The following is a 12,240-nucleotide window of genomic DNA, read 5'->3' as shown; positions in this document are numbered from 1 at the left end:
CTTCACCTGCTGCGTTTCACCACTTTCCGTCTTCACTTGTTCAATCTGTACTTGTTCGGGTTCTTCTTCAATCACTTTAGCTCGTTGTGGTTCTTGTAAAGTGTCAAGAGGAGATGTAGTGTCATCGACTATTTCCTCTGTTGTGTGTACTATAACGATTGGTGTTTCATCATCTGCTTGTGTTGATGTGATTTCTGTTGTTTCGAGTTTTTGACCTGTTTTCTTTTTAATAGTACGTTTAGTTGTTTTAATTTTACGTGGCTTACCATCGTCACTAGGAACCTCCTCTTCTTTGGTCTCTTCTGGAAGCTCAAGTACTTGTGGGACCTCAGGGAGCTCTTCGAAGTCTGGAGCAGGTTCTTCTTTCATGACAATACTGGTGACGGGTTCTTCGCCTTCCTTTTCAATCGTTGTTATCTCAGTTACTTCTTTCTTGGGCCCTTTACGCTTTTTAATCACTCGCTTGATTGTCTTCACCTGCTGCGTTTCACCACTTTCCGTCTTCACTTGTTCAATCTGTACTTGTTCGGGTTCTTCTTCAATCACTTTAGCTTGTTGCGGTTCTTGTAAAGTGTCAAGAGGAGATGTAGTGTCATCGAGTATTTCCTCTGTTGTGTGTACGGTAACGATTGGTTTTTCGTCATCTGTTTGTGTTGATGTGATTTCTGTAGTTTCTAGTTTTTGACCTGTTTTCTTTTTAATAGTACGTTTAGTTGTTTTAATTTTACGCGGCTTACCATTGTCAGTAGGAACCTCCTCTTCTTTGGTCTCTTCCGGAAGCTCAAGCACTTGTGGGACTTCAGGGATCTCCTCAAAATCTGGAGCAGGTTCTTCTGTCACGACAATACTGGTGACGGGTTCTTCGTCTTCCTTTTCAATCGTTGTTATCTCAGTTACTTCTTTCTTGGGCCCTTTAAGTTTTTTAATCACTCGCTTGATTGTCTTCACCTGCTGCGTTTCACCACTTTCCGTCTTCACTTGTTCAATCTGTACTTGTTCGGGTTCTTCTTCAATCACTTTAGCTCGTTGTGGTTCTTGTAAAGTGTCAAGAGGAGATGTAGTGTCATCGAGTATTTCCTCTGTTGTATGTACGGTAACGATTGGTTTTTCGTCATCTGTTTGTGTTGATGTGATTTCTGTAGTTTCTAGTTTTTGACCTGTTTTCTTTTTAATAGTACGTTTAGTTGTTTTAATTTTACGCGGCTTACCATTGTCAGTAGGAACCTCCTCTTCTTTAGTCTCTTCCGGAAGCTCAAGCACTTGTGGGACTTCAGGGAGCTCTTCGAAGTCTGGAGCAGGTTCTTCTTTCACGACAATACTGGTGACGGGTTCTCTGCCTTCCTTTTCAATCGTTGTTATCTCAGTAACTTCTTTCTTGGGTCCTTTACGCTTTTTAATCACTCGATTGATTGTCTTGACCTGTCGGGTTTCACCACTTTCCGTCTCCACTTCATCGATGTCTACTTGTTCTGGTACTTCTTCGACCAATTCTGTTGTTTTTGTTTCAAGTGGTGTTTTAATTTTTTCTATATCAGCTTCAGATATTTTCCCTGTGTGTTTTACCTTTTTGTTGGACTTTTTCTTAATCTGATACGTTTCTTTAACTTCATTTTTAATTGCGCTGTCGGAGTCGCTTTCAACTTGAATTTCTTCAATATGTACTTGTGATCGCAACTTTGGTATTTGGAAGTATTCTTCGGGCAATTCGATTGTACTTTTATCAGTATCTGTTACTATAGATTCATCTCCTTCATATTCCACTATTTTTACGCTGTGATTTACTTCTTGCTTTGATTCTTGTCTTTCATCGTCGTCTAGCCTTTCTTCTATTACAATGTTAGCTTCATTAACGTTTCCGTCCTCTGTTTTTCGTTTTCTTAGTATAGTTCTTTTTGTCTTAATTTGTGTTGGCTCTCCATTGCCAGGCGATTTAATGAATTTTGTTACAATTTCCTCACTTTCTTCGAAGTCAGAAGATCGTGGTGAATCTTTGTTAACAAAGGATTTTTCTGAAAAGGCACATTGTGTCATAAATTTTATACATTTTAAACTTGTTTATCAATTGAAAATTATTAAACTATAGGGCAGGCGGCGTTGGTGATCTCCAGTATTGGGGGGCAGGACCACTTTGGGACGCTGTGCCATCGCAATAATTAAGTAAGTGTTAATAAATTTCTACATAAGATAGTCTACACAGAAAATCAATAAACCCTTCCCTTAAGAGAGGGTTGAGCTTTCGTTGCAGTGTGCTGAAATTCCAGTTTATTGTACTTTTTATAATACTATTAACAAAGATAAACCTACCATGTTTGATCTAATCTTACAATAACATATATGTTTATTTCATAGCCATAATCGTTAATAATTAATTATCAAATATTGTGGGATAGAAATAAGGGCGCAAAGATAACTACATATATGTGTATTTATGAAAGAAAGTGTGTTAGGTTCAAATTGTGTTTTTAGTTACTTTATTTATTTCTTTTTATGTAATTACTGCAGCCGCTGATCTATAATTCTCGTTCGCAAGTTTTGCGATCGCTTGTGTCATGATGTCAAGTAAATTAAGATCGATACAATATTGTTTTAAACTAAGATATACGCTGTTAAAAAGTCCGGTCATATGTTTACTTTCTTAATGTATACTATTGTGGCAAATGTATAACAATCGCACAAGTTGCGGCTACAAGCCGATTTTTCAATTGCGTATACATGTAAATTAGGGGCTGAAGATTATTATAAAAATATACATTCCCATTTTCAGCCCTTAATTTACTTATTTGAATATATTGCCACTCACGTATTTGTCTGGTTTCGTCACCGACTAGTTTCGAGCACATCGGTTATTAGTTCTCCTCCCCAACATCATACATTAGTTTAAAAGAATGCCTGTTTTCCTTACCTATACCATATACTACAATTTTAGATATTCCATATATTTATATTTGGTGATATAAGGGGGACAACCGTAAAAAGTTAAGCCAAAACTTTAGGGTTTATAAAACCTTGAACGCCTACTCACGTAAGTGAGGTAAGACCAGGGAGATGATAATGATGATGATGCTATATATTTATATTCTTATTTGAAAATAGTTCATTTATGACCGCTAAGTTGATATTTTAACTAAGTATATTGTAATAAATATGATTGGCAAAAAGCAATGCTTACCCTTTAAAAATACATCTTGTTGTGTAATCATTATGTTATGGTGATCGACATCAATAGTAGTGAAATTTGTTTTGAGTGCCTGTGGATATTCTTGATTGTAAGGACTTGTTTCTTCAGCTCTGTTTTTGTCCAACACTTCAATTTCATTGTAAAGGTTGTAAGTTTCATTAATTTGTTGTTTTTCAGGAGTTTTAACATTAAACGGTGTTTCACGTTGCATACTTGTGTTATCAGTTACTAATAAGGGTAATATGTTTGTAGTTTTAACAGTAGTGGTTTTAGTCTGTGGTTGTTGTGTGACTAATTCTTCCACCTGCAATTCAGAAACATTAACATTGCATTGGAGGTGCGTTAATGGCGTTATATTCTTTTCGGCTGTTACAGATTTACTCAAGTCGGACTTTTCATTTTTTACACTTTCATATACAAGTACATCTGTTTGACTTATTGGTTCTAAGTCAATTATATTTACGATTTTATTCTCTACCGTAATTACATTGCTAGTATCTAAAGCATTTTCAACTTCTCCTAAAATTATTTCTGTTAATTCAACAGGCTTTAGTTCTGAAATTTTTTCTTGAAGCTGTTTAGGTACAGTGTCATATGGGGTGTCAATTTTTTGAGGATGTTCTTGAGTTGTGTCTTCTGAAACCTGATAACTTTTATAAGTTTCTATATCAACTGTGGCATTATCGCTTTTTGTAACAGATGAATCATACATCGTAGATACACTGTCTAATGTATTGTGTTCACATTTAGTAACTTCATGCGAAACAATACACTTCTTTTCTGCTATTTGCTTCTGCTCTTTTTCTGATTTAGCTAATTGAGCAACGTTTTCACTAGACATTACTGCAATACCCTCAATTGGTTGCATTTCCAAGACTTCTTGTTCTGCAGTTTTTGGCTCAGTACTTTGAATGATAATATTTTCGGAGGTTTCTACTGTTGTACTTTCTAATGTCATATAACTTTTATTAAGCTCATATTCATATTCTATTTTTTTTTCGTCCCTAATTTGGCCACTCAAACTTTCTAAATTTTCAATAGATTGTGGTGAAAAATGAACTACTTCTTTTAATGGAGCTAATATAGAAGACGCATGTTCAGTAGTAGTAGGACCACTTGTTGTTAATGAAGTAGGAGTTTCTTCTGCAACTAGTTCAAGCAGTTGTATATGTTGCATTTCATTATAACTTGACTTGGGTGTTAGTTCTTCTGGCTTATGATAAATATCTATTTGGTCGACATTATCCATTACTTGTGTAAGTTCGCTTTTCAGACCTTCAGATGTAAGTTGTAGTTTTTGTGCAGTTTCGTATCGCTCTTTAGGTTGTTCAGTAATTGTAAATCCACTCTCTAAAGCTGTGGTTTCTGAAATAAATACATGATCGACAGCCGCAACGTTGACTCTTTGTTTATCGCAAATCTGATTGCTTTCAATATTTAGATTTTCTTCCTTTTCCTTTGTATCAATATCCATAATCGTAATATGATGCTGAGAATCCATGTCAATTGTTACTTTCTCTTTCTTTACCAAATTACAGTCTGTTAAATTCTCTTCAGATTCTTTTGGTATCACTTCTTCTATTAAAACGGAAGAATGTGTTTCAAATATTTCCTTGAATTCCTTAGGCTGATCTATGATAGTTTGTTCATTTACATATTCTTTCTCATTGGCATCTATTTCTGTAACTGTAACATATTTGTTACTTTGTTCAATATTACAAGAAGCGTTAGTAAATGTTTCTTTGTCTTTGTCGCTTAGTTTTATTCCCTTTTCAAGTGTCAATACTTCTATTACGTTAACTGAATCACTCAACTCTATATTTACCAAAGGTTTTTCTTTTTTCTTTATATTGATATTAAATTCTTCCTCAGTTTCTTCAGCTTTAATTTCATCAACTATAAGAGGTTTAATAGGTTCAAAGTTAACTTCACCTCTTTCTTTTTTATTGATATCTTTAGATGCTAAAACATTTTCTGATTCCGATAAAAACGGAATTTCAATATTAAGATGTCTGTTTGTTTCCAATTCCGAAATATTTGTTAATAACGGTTTAGAAGTTCCTTCGACTCTCAACTTATCTTCTGATTCCACTGGAACTAGATCTGTAACATTTATGGAAACATGTTGGGTAAGAACTTGCTCCGCTTGTTTTTTACTGTGATCTTTAAAAGACGGTAACTCTTCTTCTTTTTCACTAACAACCGTTTCACTTATGTTCACACATGGTTGGACCAGAACATTATTTGTAGGTTGTATATTTTTTGAACCAATGGGCGTAATTTCAGACAACGGTACCAAATTTTCTGAAGGAATAACTTCAGTCGTATTTATAGAACTTATACCTTCCACAGAACTTTTGCTTTTGATTAAGTTTGTTACTTCTTCTACTCTTATTTCTTCCTTTTCTCCCAAAATTTGCTCTGTTTTTTGGGGAGCTTCATGAATTTCGTATGATGGATAAGCTTTTTCCTGTTTTATGTTTTGCACTTCCAATTCTAAACTGTCTTGATTTGTTAGTACTTCAATACTTTCCAGATGTTTCTGCTCCTTTATAGAGTAGCTCGCACTACTAGTATGTAATTTCAACTCATTTTTGAATTCCTTTTCTTTTTCTACTGTCTGTATTTCTTGAACTTCTTTTGCTTGAGATTCTACTAGCATTTCGGTTGCGTGTAACTTTATATCTTTTTCTTTATGTAATAGTTCTGCTTCTTTTTCATTAAAAATAACTTGCACCCCTTCTACTTGCTGTAGATTTTCGTCTATTGTTAATATGGCTTGCATTAAATCTGGTTGCCTATCTTTTAACAAATCGACATTTGCAGATGTCACTATTTCAGTATTGATTGCCCCTTGCAAGGGGGATTCCATTTTAACAGAGTAGGGTTTAGTTTCTAAAGTAGAAGTATCTAATTCTTTTTCTTTGTCACTTATTTCGGTTATACTAGTTTGGATAGATTGTAACTGTGTAAAGTCAAGAGTGGCATTTGAATGTAAGGTCTCTTTTCCCTTAAATGGAATTTCTTTTTCTGCCGGTATAACATCTGTTTGTTTTAGAACATTTAACGGCACTGTAACAATATTTGGAGCTTCAATGCTAGTCTTTGGTTCTGTTAGTGTATCTATTCCATGGCTTATAATAGTTTCTTCTACGTTTGCAGCTTTTCCATAAACTTCCACATTAGGTAAAGCTTTTTTATACTCGAATTCAAAATCGTCTGTTTTTTTTAAATTATCTGAGTGTGATAAAGTTTCAGTTGTTTGAATACCGTGCTTCTCCAATATAGAAATATCTGCATTTTGTTCATTAGGTTTTATGGGCATAGCAAAATTATTTTCAATATCAACCAACACATTTATATCACATTCAGGAACTGGAAGTGCTGTCATAGAAATAGTAGGCTGTTTTGTTGAAACATTTTCTTTTTCTAATACTCCTTCAAAACTATGAACAAATGTTTCATGTTGTGAAGCTGCTTGTATCGGTATTGTATCTCCTTTAGCTTTGACTAAAACCTGAATATGCTGGTCTTCTAGATCAATGGTTTTTGTTTCTGGACTTAATTCTTCTATTAATAAAGCATCGTTTGTATCGAAATTAAGGAAAGCTTCGCATGAACTCGGTTTTGTTGTTATTAAAGCCCGCTCTGTTTCATTGCAATCTGTTGTACTCACAATAATTTCCTTAAAACTAACATTGCTGATAGTAGCATGTTTCGATATATCGACTTTAGGGGTTGGCTTGGTAAACTCAACCGTATTTTCAGAAATAAGTTCCGATGACATGGCAACGGGTAGACTTGAAATACTAGTAGCCGCAGTAAAACCTTCTTTTACTTCACTGTCTTCATAAATTCCTTCCTTTTCGTGTTCTAGTGTTTCAGATATAGTTAAAGACTGTTGTGGAGCAATAAGTTCTGTGTTAGGGAATTTGTGTTCGGGCGTAAAATTATCTACCAAAGGTTCTTGTGTTTCTAAGACGTTACTTTCAGAAACTTGTAGCTGTGTCAAGGGATTCTGTGTTATTTGTGCTTCTTTGTAAGTCAATTTCTCATCGGGTAGTTTATTTAAGGTATCTTTTGTATTGACTTCTGAAATCAAAGCAACTTTATGAATAACGTCAACATCAATTTCAGCTACTTCAGTGGTTGTTGGAATTTTTGGCTTAAAATATTCTTCTTTTAGAGAAGAATGTGTTTCGGTTACATTCAAACCTTCCTTACTTATAAAGTTCAAGTTTGCGGTCTTCTGACATAATTCCTTTTCTTTCAATAATTGCACTTGTTCTTGCGCAATTGTTTGGATAGTTGTTATTTCTTTAAGTAAACTATGCTGTTCTGAAATTTCTTCTACAATATTGTTTTCACTCTTAATTATGCCTAATTGATCAGCAGTAGTAATTTCTTGTGAAATTGGCGTTTGTAATGTATACGAGGTTGCAGTTATAGCATGATTGGTGTCCGGCATAGCGCTTGTATCTAAAGTACTTTCCTTTTCAACTGCTGCGGTTTCAGTGATCGAAAGAGGTAAATTAGGAACAATCGCCGTAGACAATTCTCTGGGCTTTTCAATTCGGCAATCTTGAGGAGACTCCTGTTCATGTACTAAAGGCATGGATATGACTTTTGCATTTTGTGTTAATATTGTTTCTACTGCAGATTTATCTCCTATCTCCTGCGATAAAAATTCTTCGACGGTTGAAGTGTCTAAAGTATCGGATGTTATTATTGGTTCTAATGTTTTAACTCTAATGTTTGCTTTAGCCGTCGGTTTTTCTAATTTGGTTATGAATCCTTCCTCTTTTTCACTTACATAAATTTCCTCAACAATTTTATTATCTAAAGCAGAAATAGAAATATTTGCTGTTGTTTCAGCCGTTAATGATTTTGATGTTTCTAAATTAAGTTCTGAGTCAATAATGTTTGTTTCGGAATTAAACTTATGTTGGTGTTCATTAAATCCAACACTTGCTTTTTTACTTACTACCGAATCGGCTAAAAATTCTGATTCTTTTAAGTGTGAAGTAACTTGAAAATTTTCTAATCCAGTATGTACTTCCAAATCTTTATCTACAATTGCCATTGAGGGTTTTTCAGGAACTATTAGTTCTCCTTCTTTTTCATGTAATTCACTAATAGACACAACAACACTGTCTTTTACCGTTACATCCAAATTAGCCTCCTGAGAGGGCGGTAGTTTTAATGCATTTAATAATCCTTCTTTCTCTTGCACATCATGAAATTCGGTAAATATTTGATTCGAAACAAGAATATCTTTCCGTGCAGTTTCAGTAGGAACAATCAACTCAGGATAATATTTCCCAGATTTATCCTCGATAAAAACTTCGCCGACTTGAACTGACTCCAGTAAATTAAAATCAACCTTGCCATGTATTGGTTTTTCTAAGCTTTGATTTTCGAGTTTTTGTTCTCTACTCTCTTCCTTAACTTCTGTTACACTAACTTCACTCAAGGGCGTTATTCCTACTGAAGCGTACGTTTCTGCAAGTGGTAGACTTTTTATTGTACCTTCTTTTACTGAACTTACGTCCTGCGAAATATTGAGAGCATCTTGTAAAAACAGTGTTTGTTTTGCATTTTCTTTATGATCAACACTTTTTTCTATTTCATTTACTGAAGAAACTTCGTCAATAATCTCAGTTGTGATATATCCTTCAACTGTAACTAGTCCTTCACTAGCTTTTGTTTCAGGTTTTTGTTTGCCTATCAAACAATCTGCCACTGAATTACCTACATCTATCTCGGTTACCTGCAGGGAATCTGCTTCAGTAAACTGTGTTTGGGCTAAACTCTTGTGCGTTGTTCTTGGCTCAAAATTTTCCTCTTTTTCTTCAACTTGCTCACTATTGCTAATTAGAGGATAATTTGTATCTAACTTAATCCTGGCTGTGAAGTTGTCTTGTTTACTCATTTTTATATGAGTGGCTTCACTGGCTGGTATAACTTCAATTTTATTTTCAGATATTTCAGTTGGAACAGTTGAAATAAAAGGAATTCTGTCTACTTCCAATATATCTGATTCTTCAACGTCACAATGGTCAATTTTTTCAATTGGATGCATTTTCTGAAGTTCTTTTTCAGAAGTAAGACTATTTGTCTGTATGTGTTTTTTGCGTTTGCCGTGTTCTTTTTCTTTGACATCTGTGAAATTTGAGTATTGTAAATTAAGTTTGACTAATATTCATTTGAAAAGTATAATACACTGTTGCTACTTTTATAAGATAAAATATATAGCATAATACTTAATTTTTAGCTACTTAAGCCTTTGATTAATAATGATTTTTTCTAACGTAATATATGGTAAATGTATTTATGTGAATGTTAGTTGTACTTACTCGAAACGAAATATTTTTTTAATAACATTTCCAGAGGAAGTGCAAGCGCTCGAAGTTAATTGATGCGAAGGCTGGATAAGGATAGAAGCACAATTCAAATAAGCACTGGTCTTAAACTACATATCTACGTCACATAATTTTAAGATTAGTTTAGTCAGCTTAAATACTTAATTTTATTATTTGCCCAAGGACATCGTTGTTATAAGTTTATAGCAGGTTTCATCGTAACATTACGCGTAATGAATTCCGTGTAGATTAAAATGTCGCTCAGATATATTGTTTGGCCATTTAAAGCGCAATTTTTAACAGGTAGTAAAAGCACAATTAACTTACAATAAGATAAGAACATTTCTTGATATATTATGATTAATTTAATTAATTTTTACCTTGCTTAATATTTATGGTTTTCGCCTCTGCAATATTTTTAACATTTGCTTCCTCTACGACCTGAAAACAACAATTACAATATAGCAATTGTAAAACGTACTAACTATATAAGTTAACTATCTTAACCTTCATACCTCATGTGCTTCTTTTTGTTCCCAAGAACGAGGTTTGAAATCTTCGGGATAAAAGTGAGCAATAACCTCTTCAACAGAGGTATGCCTCATTTCGACCATTTTTAAGAATGCTCTAAATCCAACTTTAGCTGCAATTGCTTGTTCATCTTGAGTAGTCTCTTCAGTAAGCACTTCAGTTATAAGCGCACTATGGCCCTGACGCTCAACTAGCTTAACCAAAGCCGATTGTGACTGAGGAACTCGCAAAGCAGGGAAAAATTGAGAATCATATAAACTTTCTATTTCTTCAATTGTCAAGCCACTTCTTAACATGTATCCAATTTTTGCCAATTCCCTCAGAGGAGATTCTCCGGGTCCAAATTCCTTAGCATTTATAACCTCTAGGAGCTCATTAATTTCCGCAACCATACGAGAATCTTCTTCTAACTTTGTTACCCCATAATGCTTGTTTAATTCATTGCTTTCTAAGGGACGAACTGTTTCAACTTCATCTTGATGTGTAGTTATTGAATAGTCCTCATGTAATTCTTGTTCCTTGATTTCTTCTTGTACAACTTTTTGAGTGTCGGATTTTTTGACAATAGTTTTCTCAACTTTACGTTTTTTATCAATTTTAGTCTTTTCAATTTTGCTTCTTCTTGCTGATATTTCACTTTCCTCAATCTGTACTACTTCCTCTTTAGATTCTTCGGTAGTCGTCTTGTCTGATCGTTTATCGTCTAGTTTCTGAACTTGTCGCTGAGCAACTGTGTAGATACATAAATTTATACAATTAATAGAGCAAAAAGAATAAATAATAAAGGTCAATAATTGTAAAAATGTACTATTTAAATTTAAACACAAAACAGAAAAGAATTACCCTTCACAGAAGATTTCAACTCTTCTTTATGCTTTACCCATTCGGGTTTTTTGTAGTCTTTTGTATCAATAATATCTGAAATCAGTAAATAATCATCATCATATTGTCCCACTCACTTTGAGTCGGTGAACAAGACGCAATCATTTTTGTAAAATCTAGTTAATAACAACAATGAAATAAAAAATATACAGGATGTAACTTGGATGATCGATCGAAAACTTTGCGAAAGGTTGAGGTACTTGATATCTAAGTAAACTAAAGATAAAACTAATTTAAAAATAAACAATGAATTCGATAAAAAGTTCAATTTGTATTAAAAATACTTAATCACATAAAAAAATATAAAATAACACCGTTATTTTGTCTTAAATGTACATAGATGTGTGTTTATGTATGTAAAAATTTATATGTCATAAAAGAGATATTAAAAATAAGTGGTAGGCAACACTTTAGATATGACTAACACTGTGAACAATGTGACATGTTTTTGTGCCATAAATATTGTAGATTCGAATAAGGTATTGTAGTAGTTTTATATCAGTCAAGGAAAGGCTTTAAGGGGTCGGGAATTAAAGAGTTATGTTTGGTTGACGACTAAACCTTGAGCCTGATGATACATATCTGGGCAAAAAATTTTTTTTAAAGATTTTACAACAAAATCTAATCTCACAGAATCAACAAGTGGTAAACATATTCTGATTTTCATTATATTATTCAAGTGAAGTGCTTTAGATTTTTTTAGGAAAATATTGTTTAATATTGACAACGAATATATACAGAAAAATACTGGTATAATAATATCTACAGAATAATACTGGTATTTTTTTTATATATCATAAGGTGGCAAACGAGCGAGCGGCCACCTAAAATCGCTGAAATAGCGAAGTGACCGTTGCCCATAGACATACGCAATTGCATATGCGTTGCCTAACTTTAGTCGACGGAGAAGAGGATGCACATAAAGAAAATATTTTCCCTTCCCATGTATCCTTTCATCCGGACAGTCCACTTCTTCTTCCCATCCTTTCCTTATAAGAAAAAGAGTGGGAAGGGAAAGAGGACTAAATTAGGCCTCAGGGACGCACACTCATCAGACGAAATGCGGAATTGCTTCCACTTCACGCCGTCTTCTGTTTGATCGTGGTATTTCACCGGGCGAGCCAGGCCAATTCGTGCAAAGATGTTAAAGCGGGCTTTACCACTGTTAAATATAATAATATCTATATCTGGTAAAATAATATATACATAATAATATTGCTATAATACCTGGGTAATATTAATTAATGGTCGAAATGCGGTATAATAAACAGCCTTTTTTATTGACTT

General features: G+C 33.8%; 1 protein-coding gene across 10 annotated transcripts in view; it reads right to left on the bottom strand.

Moving 5' to 3' along the window:
* LOC106126120 (muscle M-line assembly protein unc-89) overlaps nucleotides 1-12,240 on the bottom strand; it is a 78,505-nt gene that overhangs the window by 27,234 nt on the left and 39,031 nt on the right. For 7 of the 10 annotated variants that reach the window (XM_013323592.1, XM_013323590.1, XM_013323585.1 and 4 more), the window contains 5 exons: nucleotides 10,915-10,989; nucleotides 10,056-10,801; nucleotides 9,921-9,981; nucleotides 3,170-9,340; nucleotides 1,253-2,009 (listed from right to left, as the gene is read on the bottom strand). In XM_013323592.1, the coding sequence (XP_013179046.1) occupies nucleotides 1,253-2,009; nucleotides 3,170-9,340; nucleotides 9,921-9,981; nucleotides 10,056-10,801; nucleotides 10,915-10,989 (7,810 nt within the window). The remainder of the gene's footprint in view (nucleotides 1-1,252; nucleotides 2,010-3,169; nucleotides 9,341-9,920; nucleotides 9,982-10,055; nucleotides 10,802-10,914; nucleotides 10,990-12,240) is intronic. The other 3 variants (XM_013323593.1, XM_013323594.1, XM_013323595.1) reach the window with 3 other exon arrangements.

Source organism: Papilio xuthus, unplaced genomic scaffold (assembly GCF_000836235.2).
Source record: "Papilio xuthus unplaced genomic scaffold, Pxut_1.1 DF825017.1, whole genome shotgun sequence".
Classification (NCBI taxonomy): domain Eukaryota; kingdom Metazoa; phylum Arthropoda; class Insecta; order Lepidoptera; family Papilionidae; genus Papilio; species Papilio xuthus.
This window is presented reverse-complemented; position numbering and strand designations above follow the sequence as displayed.